Source organism: Esox lucius, chromosome 5, assembly GCF_011004845.1.
Source record: "Esox lucius isolate fEsoLuc1 chromosome 5, fEsoLuc1.pri, whole genome shotgun sequence".
Classification (NCBI taxonomy): domain Eukaryota; kingdom Metazoa; phylum Chordata; class Actinopteri; order Esociformes; family Esocidae; genus Esox; species Esox lucius.
Window position 1 is genome coordinate 18,924,402 of NC_047573.1, and position 13,988 is coordinate 18,938,389.

General features: G+C 40.5%; 1 protein-coding gene across 1 annotated transcript; it reads right to left on the reverse strand.

Moving 5' to 3' along the window:
- Positions 1-9,800: 9,800 nt before the first annotated feature.
- Positions 9,801-11,737, reverse strand: LOC105005827 (gastrin/cholecystokinin type B receptor). The gene has a single exon (XM_010864029.3). The coding sequence runs from the start codon at positions 11,441-11,443 to the stop codon at positions 10,133-10,135; it is 1,311 nt and encodes a 436-aa protein (XP_010862331.2). The 5' UTR covers positions 11,444-11,737; the 3' UTR covers positions 9,801-10,132.
- Between the last annotated feature and the right edge of the window lie 2,251 nt (positions 11,738-13,988).

The following is a 13,988-nucleotide window of genomic DNA, read 5'->3' on the forward strand; positions in this document are numbered from 1 at the left end:
ACCTTTTACTGAGAAGCATATCTGACGTGGGTGTAATTAATAATTAAATAAGGAAAATAATGGCTCTGGAAGATCTTTTGTCTTCCAGATATGAAATGTTCCCAATGAATTACCAGGAAACATTTAACACTTGGCCAATGTCAAGAATTTGGGCACATTGTGTATACAGTGGGGAGAACAAGTACAGGTGCTGGTCATAAAATAAGAATATCATCAAAAAGTTGATTCATTCCAGTAATTCCATTCAAAAAGTGAAACTTGTATATTATATTCATTCATTACACACTGATATGTTTCAAATGTTTATTTATTTTAATTGTGATGATTATAACTTACAACTAATGCAAATCCCAAATTCAGTATCTTAGAAAATTTGAATATTACTTAAGAACAATACAAAAAAATGGCCAACTAAAAAGTATGAACATGAAAAGTATGAGCATGTACAGCACTCAATACTTAGTCGGGGCTCCTTTTGCCTGAATTACTGCAGCAATGCGGCGTGGCATGGAGTCGATCAGTCTGTGGCACTGCTCAGGTGTTATGAGAGCCCAGGTTGCTCTGATAGTGGCCTTCAGCTCTTTTGCATTGTTTGGTCTGGCGTATCGCATCTTCCTCTTCACAATACCCCATAGATTTTCTATAGGGTTAAGGTCAGGCGAGTTTGCTGGCCAATTAAGAACAGGGATACCATGGTCCTTAAACCAGGTACTGGTAGCTTTGGCACTGTGTGCAGGTGCCAAGTCCTGTTGGAAAATGAAATCTGCACCTCCATAAAGTTGGTCAGCAGCAGGAAGCATGAAGTGCTCTAAAACATCCTGGTAGATGGCTGCGTTGACCTTGGACCTCAGAAAACACAGTGGACCAACACCAGCAGATGACACGGCACCCCAAACCATCACTGACTGTGGAAACTTTACACTGGACTTCAAGCAACGTGGATTCTGTGTCTCTCCTCTCTTCCTCCAGACTCTGGGACCTTGATTTCCAAAGGAAATGCAAAATGTACTTTCATCAGACAACATAACTCAGCAGCAGTCCAGTCCTTTTTGTCTTTAGCCCAGGCGAGTCACTTCTGACACTGTGTCTTGTTCAAGAGTGGCTTTACACAAAGAATGCGACAGCTGAAACCCATGTCTTGCATATGTCTGTGGGTGGTGGTTCTTGAAGCACTGACTCCAGCTGCACTCCACTCTTTATGAATCTCCCCCACATTTTTGAATGGGTTTTGTTTCACAATTCTCTCCAGGGTGCGGTTATTGAACCTTTTCACAATATTCTAATTTTCTGAGATACTGAATTTGGGGTTTTCATTAGTTATAATAATCAAAATTAAAAGAAATAAACACTTGAAATATTTCAGTCTGTGTGGAATGAATGTGTACATTATACAAGTTTCACTTTTTGAATGGAATTACTGAAATAAATCAACTTTTTGATGATATTTAAATTTTATGACCAGCACCTGTATTTGATACACTGCCGATTTTGCAGGTTTTCCTACTTACAAAGCATGTAGAGGTCTGTCATTTTTATCATAGGTACTCTTCAACTGTGAGTGATGGAATCTTAAACAAAAATCCTGAAAATCACATTGTATGATTTTTTTATAATTATTTTGCATTTTATTGCATGATATAAGTATTTGATCACCTACCAACCAATAAGAATTCCGGCTCTTACAGACCTGTTAGTTTTACTTTACGAAGCCCTCCTATTCTCCACTCATTACCTGTATTAACTGCACCTGTTTGAACTTGTCAACTGTTACCACACACTCTACTCCAACCTCTCCACAATGGCCAAGACCAGAGAGCTGTGTAAGGACATCAGGGATACATTTGTAGACCTGCACAAGGCCGGGATGGGATATAGGACAATAGGCAAGCAGCTTGGTGAGAAGGCAACAACTGTTGGCACAGTTATTAGTAAATGGAAGAGGTTCAAGATGACGGTTAATCTCCCTCGGTCTGGGGCTCCATGCAATTACCTGAAGAGAGCTGGGACCACAGTCTCAAAGAAAACCATTAGTAACACACTACACCGTCATGGATTAAAATCCTGCAGCGCACGCAAGGTCCCCCTGCTCAAGCCAGCGCATGTCAATGCGTGTCTGAAGTTTGCCAATGACCATCTGGATGATCCAGAGGAGGAATGGGAGAAGGTCATGTGGTCTGATGAGACAAAAATAGAGCTTTATGGTCTAAACTCCACTCGCCGTGTTTGGAGGAAGAAGAAGGATGAGTACAATCCCAAGAACACCATCCCAACCGTGAAGCATGGAGGTGGAAACATCATTCTTTGGGGATGCTTTTCTGAAAAGGGGACAGGACGACTGCACCGTATTGAGGGGTGGATGGATGGGGCCATGTATTGCAAGATCTTGGCCAACAACCTCCTTCCCTCAGTAAGAGCATTGAATATGGGTCGTGGCTGGGTCTTCCAGCATGACAACGACCCGAAACACACAGCCAACCCAATCCCAACCCAATAGAAAATCTTTGGAGGGAGCTGAAAGTCTGTATTGCCCAGCGACAGCCCCGAAACCTGAAGGATCTGGAGAAGGTCTGTATGAAGGAGTGGGCAAAAATCCCTGCTGCAGTGTGTGCAAACCTGGTCAAGAACTACAGGAAACGTATGATCTCTGTAATTGCAAACAAAGGTTTCTGTACCAAATATCAAAGTATCAAATACTTATATCATGCAATACAATGCAAATTAATTACTTAAAGATCATACAATGTGATTTTCTGGATTTTTCTACATGCTTTGTAAGTGGGAAACACTGCCGATTTTGCAGGTTATCAAATACTTGTTCTCCCCACTGTATCTATAGTATAAGGATTAAGAAAAATGTACCTGTCACTGTTGCTGTGAATGACGTGTGCTTTAAATGCTTTCATATTAAAAAAACAAAATAACTGCTTACCTAGGAGAGAATTTGGAATTGTGTGGATTCTCCAGCTAGTAGTTGAAAAATGCCCTGACCCTTCAGTTCCAAACAAAGACCAACTGTCGTTATCCTTTTCTACTCTGTCCTGCTACTACAATCTGTCATTGTTTATTCACTTATCATTTGCTATTGTAAACCTAATCAATATGGGCGTGACAGAGTCAATAGGGATGCTTGCACTGGGTCTCCAAGGGCTCCTGTCCCAGCTCAGGCAGTGATCAATACTGCATTTAGCTGAGGAAATGTGTCTGAATGCCTCTGACGTCAAACATCTACAGGGGATCTGTCCCAAATGGCTCCTCACTCCCCCTCTAGTGCCCTGCTTTTGACCGCAGAACCCGGTTACCACTTGGGACACAACCAGGGTTGACCGTAGTAGCAGGTGATGTACGATACCTGAAGGGTCATTCTGCAAACGTTATTCAAGCTACAGCACTACATTAGACATTGATTTTGTGCTTGACCTCTTGGAGTTCCTAGTCCATTTCACTGCAGTGGGATGACGCATGTTTGTGAGAGTGTGACACCCCCTAGAGAAGAGGCTATTTCATCACAGGGTCCTAGGTATCTACTCAATGAGTCCCCAGGCCATGCCAATGCTTTTAAAACCCCTTTGTAATGCTGAACATAACGTAAGGCTAAACATGACGGCAATTTATGGACAACTCAACTACCTGAAAGGGATGATGTTTAATGATGAGTCTGGTTGTCTGACTCCTTTATTTTTATGTTTTCTTTAACCTTTATTTTCCCAGGAAGACCCACTGAGGTCAGACGTCAGATCATTCCTCCTCATTCTTCCCTATACATACAACACATAATCGAAATACCTGAATATTGTGTATTATTTTCACAACAGCATTTAAGTAATAAAAACAATAATTGTGGTTTTTGATTCATGAACCAGATGTAGATATTTAGTATGTACTATAGTATACAATGTCACTGTTTGTTTTCAGTGCTTAGTTATCTCTCTCACTCAAGTTTTATTTCATTCTTCATTATGTATAATGTAGGGCTGGCTGGCATGTACTTTCACATTCTCAGTTTGTCTGATGTCTTATTAGTCAAGGTAAGATGGCTTCGTTGGAATACAGAAACTGTCTTAGGCTACAGATTTATTATCACATGCTGCCGTCTCTGAATGTATTTCCAAACTGTGGACCGATGGATTAGGCTCACGTCTGAATATCTTAACCATAAGTATTCACCCAAAGTAGATAAAAACAGAGAGTATCTGTTCTCATATTCATAAGAAGTTAGATTGACTTTCCCGAGGGCAGGGAAACCAAATAGATATAAATATTTATTCAATAATTGTAGCATTAAAATTGCTCAGACATGCGTTAAGAATAAAGTTTTATCCATCATTGATTGTTTTGAAAAAGTCTGCCAATATGTGGATATGTAAAACTCAATAGAGATGACATATACATAGATTAAATATACAGAGATTACATATACAGGCATGACATATACAGAGATTACATATACAGGCATGACATATACAGACATGACATATACAGACATGACACCTACAGAGATCACATATACAAACATGACATATACAGAGATCACATATACAGACATGACATATACAGAGATCACATATACAGACATGACATATACAGAGATCACATATACAGACATGACATATACAGAGATCACATATACAGACATGACATATACAGAGATCACATATACAAACATGACATATACAGAGATCACATATACAGGTTTCACATATACAGAGATCACATATACAGACATGACATCTACAGAGATCACATATACAAACATGACATATACAGAGATCACATATACAGGTTTCACATATACAGAGATCACATATACAGACATGACATCTACAGAGATCACATATACAGACATGACATATACAGAGATCACATATACAGACATGACACCTACAGAGATCACATATACAGACATGACATATACAGAGATCACATATACAGACATGACATATACAGACATGACATATACAGAGATCACATATACAGACATGACATATACAGGCCAATGTGGAGAAAGTGGTCCCCAGCACTCCCCAGCACTCCACATCACCAGCATAACCTTATTCTCTGAATTGGTTTCACTCCACATCACCAGCATAACCTTATTCTCTGAATTGGTTTCACTCCACATCACCAGCATAACCTTATTCTCTGAATTGGTTTCACTCCACATCACCCGCATAACCTTATTCTCTGAATTGGTTTTATTCAAGTTGAAATGTACATGAAAAGTTCAGGGAATTGGCTAATAAGATGTATAAGATGCTATATGTATAAGATGCTAAACCAACATCAAATATTGCAGCATTGAGAGGTAAAAGTTGCCCTATACTGGATGTGAATATGATTATCGGAAGAAATAGATACTGGTGAGAGAGAAATAGATATTTGGAGTGAGTGAATAATGATGATGGACAGAAAGAGTTAGACTGTATGTATGTGAGATCAGACGGGTCATGATAACATCCTGTTGACATGCCATCAGCATCTACCCTTTACCATCCTGAGAATAAATGCATGTATGATGGAAATGTAGAAGAAAACAAATGAACCCTTATGGGCAACAGCTAGACACACTGAATGCATATATTACCATTCACTAACCAAACACTGTCCAGGGAGGGACAGGAAAATGTTGGACTCTGATCTAAAGGCAGAATGGATTTCTGCTCAATGGTTAAAGCAGCAGTGCATTTAAAACAGCGATTTTCATGCTTCTTTTTGTTAAGATATGTGGTTAAAAAAGTCATTTTGATGTTTTTTGTAAGAACAAATGGCTAGAATAGCATTTTTTTCAGCTGGGATTAACCTGTTATTATGTATCATAGACCAGTGTCAAGTCAAAGAAATAAAAAATGTTGGAAACCATCTGTCTACCCAATTCTGAAAATCATTTTAAAACATGTATGGCATTTATTAATCTTTCAACAAGACCAAACTTCTGCATCAACTAAAAAAGGTGGTGAGGTATGTGTCCTCATTAACAATTCCTAGTGAACCAAAGTCCAGAATGTTGCACCAGGATGCAGCTTTTATCACCACAGGAGATTCGAATGAAGATTTTTTTTTACTAAATATCACCAGCACATTTTATGCCCCACTCAGGAGAAAATACAATAGGCCATAATGTGCACAAATATCTGTGATGTGTACAAAGCTATCCCTCACCTCATTTGGCCAATCAGAACCAACTCCCTGCTCCTCTTACCTGCATACAAGTAGCAACTGAAGAGGGAGCCACAATTAGGACAGTGCGATGCTGTAGATGGTGGACAGGTGAAGTAGGGAGATAAAAGCAAACACATGAAGCAGACTCCAAGCTACAAGATTGCTTTGAGAACACAGACTGAAACACATTTAAAGATCCCTCCACTTTGTATAGGTGACCTTGAATCAGTGATACACGTGGCAAGGACTACAAGCCGCTGGCCACAAAGCAAATCTAGCTCCATGTTGGCAACCGATGCCTCCCACCCAGACAAGTTCAACACATTCTGCATTCACTTTGAGGCGGACAGCACTGAGCCAGTCAGGAAAGCTCTTGCTTCTCCCTACAACCAGTTGCTCAGCGAGAAGCGGAGGGGTGGAGACTGTAAAATGACAAAACACTCACAAAGCCACTGGTCCAGATGGCATCCCTGGTCATTTCTTCGGCAAGTGCCGACCAGCTGGCGGACGTCTAGAGTTAAGAAGATGAGTTGCGGCTGCGTGAATATGGGTGGAAATATGTGACAGTGCCTTCACTAGAGTTCAACAGCATTGTTCCCTCCCAATTCCTCAACACGCTTAGAACACTGAGTCTAGCATTCTGTGCATCCTGGCTGGCTGCATTTCGACCTGGTACCGGACCTGGTACTGGTTCTGGTCGACCCACGACTGCAGCCCCTTTGAAGTCTTCTGGTGTGTCAATGCTCCCACCCACACAGTACATGTGTCTGAAACCACGCCTGATGAAAGCCTTAACGATGACCCTTCTCGCTGTTCGTTCTTTCAGCAATCGTCGGCCAGAGGCTGTAACAAAGCAGAGGTTGTTGTACTAAAATGTTCAGCCACCTACTCCAGACCTACTCAACCCCTGGTTGTGACTTGCAGTCACTAAGGCACTCACCCACACAAGCACACACACACTCAGTGTAAATGATTCAATTCAAATATAACGACAGCACACTGAGCCAAACCTCATCAAACAGATCTGACATATCACGAAAACAATTACCTAAATGGGGTAAACGCAGTTTTGTCACCCAATTAGAGCTGTGCGTATAGTTACAGAGGGGAGAACAAGTATTTGATACACTGCCGATTTTGCAGGTTTTCCCACTTACAAAACATGTAGAGGTCTGTCATTTTTATCACAGGTACTCTTCAACTGTGAGTGATGGAATCAAAAACAAAAATCCAGAAAATCACATTGTATGATTTTTAAGTAATTAATTTGCATTTTATTGCATGACATAAGTATTTGATACATCAGAAAAGCAGAACTTAATATTTGGTACAGAAACCTTTGTTTGCAATTACAGAGATCATACATTTCCTGTAGTTCTTGACCAGGTTTGCACACACTGCAGCAGGGATTTTTGCCCACTCCTTCATACAGACCTTTTCCAGATCCTTCAGGTTTTGGGGCTGTCGCTGGGCAATATGGGACTTTCAGCTCCCTCCTAAGATTTTCTATTGGGTTCAGGTCTGGAGACTGGCTAGGCCACTCCAGGACCTTGAGATGCTTCTTACGGAGCCACTCCTTAGTTGCCCTGGCTGTGTGTTTCGGGTAGTTGTCATGCTGGAAGATTCAGCCACGACCCATCTATTTTTGTTTTAGACACTTCAACTCACAGTTGAAGTGTATCTATGATAAGAATTACAGACTTCTACATGCTTTGTAAGTGGGGAAACCTGAATAATCGGCAGTGTATCAAATGCTTGTTTTCCCCACTATATATTTATTTTTGTTTCCTAGTACACACAGACATTTCAGGGCTAAAGGAAGCTCAAGGAGATCAATGTCGTCAATTAAAAAAATATATATATTAAATAAACACATAGTGATTTTTTTTTACATACTTTGATGATTTATGATTTACGAACATAATAAAAGACTGCATGGGGACATGAAGGTTAAATTGAGTACGGGCTAAGCTAAGATATCTTCTGTGTTAGCCTTCATGGCTTGTGCACATTATCACTCAAGCCAACTTTGGACAGGAACAAACATATTTATATGTAATATATACATTATATATCAGATTTGTTCATTCATAGTTAGTCAGGTACTTGGCACCTAAACCCAAGCAGCCTTGTTTTATACTGTAAGCATATAATGTCACATTGTGCTGAATTGGATCATTTGTAATTTATTCATCCTTTTCTATGTATATCCAGGTGAGTAATACTCTAATTTTCAAGGGAGAGCGGGTTTGGCTCACATATATTCATCATAATAAAGTAATAATAAACTCTAATTGCTCCATGGCCGATCCATGCAGAAGCCAAATCTTGTTTGGACCTTTTGTGCAACAAGTATCCCCCTTCCATTTTCCCTTTCCATTATTTTGCAGTGGTCTGGTCTATACAGATGTTGTGGAGCCAGAGAAGCCTAAAAGCTTGTGAGAGTCCTTGAGGGCTTTGTTAATGCACTTTGAGCTCCCTTCTGTACCCAATCACCTATCAAAACCATTACAGACAATTATACTGGGAGGGAAATATACTGGCAGTATGCCTGGAAGCTTTAAAACTTGTAAAAGCAACGTTTATTCACAGTTTACCCCCCCCCCCCGTTTATTCACAGTTTATCTCCCCCCCCCCCCCATAGATGATCAGCAGATACTTTAATGTTTAACTCTATCAATTGCAACTGTTCATATTCAACAGTGTGATAGTGTTAGTTCTACTGGTTAGGGTTATAATTGTGCCATGGATGTTTAGGGTTATGATTTAGGTTAGGGTTGGAATTGAGTCAGCATAGGCATGAAACTAGGGTTAGGATTGCGGTTATGGGTTAGGATTAGTGCTCTGACTCTTAAGGATCACTGGGACCCATCAATCAAAGAAAAACATAAAACTTTTCCAATGCATCCAGTAACCGTCCACCGTGTGTCAATGAATCAGGCTCCAGTATCCGCAGATGGCAGGAGGATTGATTTTGGTTCCGGTGCTTCACTATGCATGCGTCAGCATGGGGTTGGTGGTGATCTGTGGTCTCTCCCGACAGTGGAAACCACAGATCATGGATCAGGCCATCTCAGCAGTGATATTAATGCAGAGACCAGGCTTCATATCCCTGCTACCAGCAGGGCCTCAACCCACCCCGCCGTGGACCCGACTCAACTCATCCCTGCATGTGCCGGTGAGCATGAAATGATTGGTCCGCCATGAGACTTGCGTCATAACCTTGACAGGGAAATTATGAATGGAGGTATAAATCTACACTCTAATCTAGGCCACCTGCTCTCCATAATGGAAACAATTTGTATACAGTATGGAGGCCAATGACATATTATGGCAGTCCAATGATCACTTAATTGACTGAAACTAAATAATATGATTGTCCTACTTAACTAATGCATCATTGTTTTATTGAAAATACACACTTTTGGTTTAGGGAATAGCTCATTTGTTTTTTGACTCCAGAAATGAATGTTGCCTGAGTTCTATTCAGAGGACTTGTTAGAAGAAACATTGAACAGCATAAATTATACATATTACATGCAACTGTTAACATCACAGAATACATAGTATTGTCCACAAATATTTAATGAAATGCACAAAATTATTTTGTACACAATGAGAACAACATCAAATAGAATGTTTAGAACTGGATTCAGAAAAACCACATCTCAAAAGATCATTGGCAATAAGACAGCATGTTCATCACTCAGATAGCAAGTTTGATTCGTCAACAATACTGGAATCATGGGCTATTATTTACGTTCATATTGGTAAACACATTTTCACAGAATATCCAAAAATGAGCTATGATGAACGAGTTCTTGTTTATTGGGGAAATAAGTATAACAATCACCCTGTTACACCCAAGTATCCTGTTAGACACTGTAGGTCGGACTGTTTCTCCGTCAGTTAATCCATCCGTCTCTCTGTACGCCGATCAATCTATCGGTCAGTCTGTTATCCATATTTTTTTGAGTCAGTCGAAAACAGTCTCACACACGGTCACAGATGACAGGCTCTTGGTGTTCGTTACTTTCTCACCTAGGTTGACGCTTTTCAACGAGCGCACTTCCGCGCAGTGCTTCTCCGATTGCGAGCGGTTATAGGGCAAGAGTTTGGGCATTGATGTGTTGCCCATTGGCATAGAGGACTGCCGAGGATTCTGAACACTGAACACTGACGACAGTTTTTGTTGGTAGCTTTTCCTGAACCGTTTCGCAGACCTGTGCAAGTTCCCCACGAAACAATAGCAGAGCGGGTTGAGAGCGGAGTTTGTCAGACCCAGCCATAGCGCAAAAGGTCTCCCTTGGAGAATCCACTCGTGATTGACATGGTTCACATCCACCTCCTCTTTCTCTAAAGATAAGGTCATATTAAAGTCTAGCCATATGTCCACTACATACAGAGGTAACCAGGACAGGGTGAAAAGCACAACCAGAGACAGCACCATCTTTGCGATTCTTTTACGCACTTTGAGACGCGAGAGGGATAGCTTAACCCCAAATGTATTAGAATCTTGCGTCCGTTTGTCGTCCGTGCCCCATAGCTTCCAGCCGGTTAGCACGCTGATGATGAGGTTAAACAACACTGGGAAGCCATAGAGAGAGCAGAACAGCAGAAAACTATATCTCTGTTTCAGTTTGATTTCGTTCCAGCTCTCCACGCACACAGTGACAGTGACATCCAGCAGCGTCAGAGTCTGGGTGGTGTTCATGAAGAGAAGCGGTATGGCCAGCCCGGAGGACATGCTCCACACCACACAGATCATACACAGTGTCCGCCGCCCGGTAAAAAAGGACCGAGCGTGGAGAGGATTGTGCACGCTGTAGTAACGATTCAGACTGATCACAGCCAGACTAAGGACGCTCGCGGAAACCGACACGGCCTGGACGAAGGGCACGGTGCGGCACAGAAAGTCCCCAAACACCCAAGCATTGTAGACCTGGTGTCCCAAGTTAACAGGCATGCACACACACACCACCATCATGTCACAAACTGCGAGGTTGACCAGCAATCTCCGCGTTGCCGAAATTCCCGCCAGGCCGGTCCTCTTTCGGGTTAGGACCAGGAGAGCCATGATGTTCCCCACAAGCCCAATGAGGAAGGACAGGGTGTACATAACCACCAGCACGATGGTGCTCGGTTCGTTTCCCGAAAACAAGAATAAGTCAGGGTAGGAATTGGTATCTTGTAAACTCCGGTTGTTATAATCATGTTCAGGTACCGAAAGTGAAAAATTCGTGAAAAATAAATTTCCAAAATTGAAGTTAAAATTGGTTAGATTCATCTCCCGCTTGTTCTCACATTGTTTGCGCTGTGTGGAGTGTCAAATGCACACCCAGGTGCAGAACCAGAGTGATGCGTTGCGGTTAAACCGTGCCGCCCCTGTTTCAGTGGGAAGATGAGGATTTCATCGACTTAACGCCTTATGGAAGGAGATCATAATAATCAAATACCCAGTGAGCAAAAAACTGCGACAAAAATGTGCATAGGTCTATATCTTCATACCGAAGCAGTGCTCACGTCGGTTGGAGTGCAAGCATTAGTTCGCTCGGACCCCTGTCTATAGAATATTAATCAGTGTGACTGTACCCTACAGGTAAATTCATTCATATGGCGATTTTTGACGAAACAGATAATCAGGACTTTATTAGATCATATTTAAACTGCAAATCGTCCACAATTAAGGCCACAATTAGGTTGTATTTGAAAACAACAATAATAAAGATGATTAGTTTGAGGCAATACTGTTTCTTATTTTTTTCATGGGAATATATTTTGCTGAATTCCTGACGATTATAGTATTTTTTTTCCCTTCATTTGTTTAACCCAAAACTAGGAAATTGGAATTTCTCTAAATTCATATTATTTGTTCTTTTATTTTAAACGTTGCTGGTCCAGAAAATCACGGGTATTGAAAATAGAATCACTGACGTGGGTTTTGGCACATGTTGCAAACCGCGACTGTAGAGGCAACATTTGCGCCTTGAGCGCACTCTTGTACAGACGTGGCTACACCACCGTTGTACACCACCGTTGATAAATATGAATGACAAAAAATACTTTAGGTAATTTACAGAAGGGAATACATATGTCAGGTTTCCGCCATACATGCACACTGACGCGCGCGCACACACACACACACACACACACACACACACATGACTTGCGGTCATCAGATATGTTGCTGCTACTGTTCACTTGGGTCCTCTTCCAAACAGGTTTATCACAGTTTTCGTTTATTAAACTTCATAAATATTGCCCTATTAGCGACGGTTGATAGCATTTTCACGAGGTGACGTCTAATTGTACTTATGCAGACTTGATGACCCATGATTTAAAAGTAGCAATTCGCAAACTGTGTTCCACGGGCAATTTTTCACTTCATGAACCATCTTCCTCACTGTGCCAACCTTCACTTGTGTTCTTTTCCTGGCATGCAACCCTAAGGCATGTTAATTACAGCTCCAGTTGATTTGAACGTATTGCCCTAATAGTGGAGACAGGTATTTGCAGACATGGAGCATATTTGTTAACACTGATTGTCTAATTAATGAAAGCCAATAACCTTCTCCCTCATTTTATTTGTGTGTTCTCTGTTACCCATGGAAGACCTTAATGTGGTCTGTATCTGATAAAAGTACATATTTTCTTACATACGTTTCCTAGCAATGTTAAAGTGTTGTTTGTCTCTTTGTTGAGTCTACCTTAATGTCTTAAAGATACATCAGTACAGACACCACTCACACCATACCTTCAGTGGTAAAATTATAAACATGTTTGGAACTTGGCCAAAAGGGACAGGTAACCATAAAAAGATATGGATGAATATCCTAAAGATAAAAGAAATATATTAAAACAATAAAATAAAATAAAATTTCAACAGAACAAGAGAAGAAGGCTCTTTCCTCCCTTCCTTTCCCCATCAAATTTACCCCATCATTCAAAATCTGATCTTTCCTAACCCTAACCTTAACCTCAATCCTTAACAGTATCCTGAAAAGCTAACCCTATACCACAATTGTAACATGTTGTGTAAATGTGTCTCTTAAGCCAGAAATAGCCTTTTTCATTGTTTTACTGTCCTTGAGAGAGTTTTTGATCCACACACTGTAAAATGTGTATACGCATAAAAACATTTATTTAAACGTTCCAGAATGGCACCCTCCAATTCACTATCATTTATATTTCAATTAAACGTTTTGTTAACCAACGTTTTCTAACCAGGGACAGCCTAATAAGTAAATCTATTCAAAGAACAGATGAGACAGTGAGTCTATCTGGTAGCTGTTCTGCCTAAATTTGCTGATTAGGTGACCAGGGATATGACCATCTGCTAAGTGATTTTTAGGATGCTCAAGCTGAAACCATCTGCGTTATCACTTACTTGAAACTGTTGAGATATAACACTTTTTTCATGTAGTGTATTGCATTTGAAGTGGGAGGTTTAAGAGAGCAGATGGGGTTTTTTGTAGTTGTAAATAACGACACTGTGTGAAGGTTGATATTGTGGGTTTGAATGAATCCTAGTTTAACTGTTTGGGTGTAGAATCAACATGATTCTACTCAAAAACATCTACTCACTTCACAGGTAAAACACTTTTATGTTTAAGGTCAAATTCAAGTGAAGCTTTCCCCCTGAATGATTTCAGGCCCATGTAGTGTACATTTCACTTAGTGCTAATTAGATTTGACCCATATACTTGAGCCTTTTTTATTATAAACATGTCCAAATAACAGATTTCATTAGTTTAGTGTATGTTCTCTGTCTTTATATAGCATAAGATCAATGTACATGCAAAAAAGCAACAAACCAAAAATATATTAAAACT

Excerpts from the sequence above, each read along its gene's own strand:
- LOC105005827 (XM_010864029.3), bottom strand. The coding sequence starts at position 11,443 with ATGAATCTAACCAATTTTAACTTCAATTTTGGAAATTTATTTTTCACG.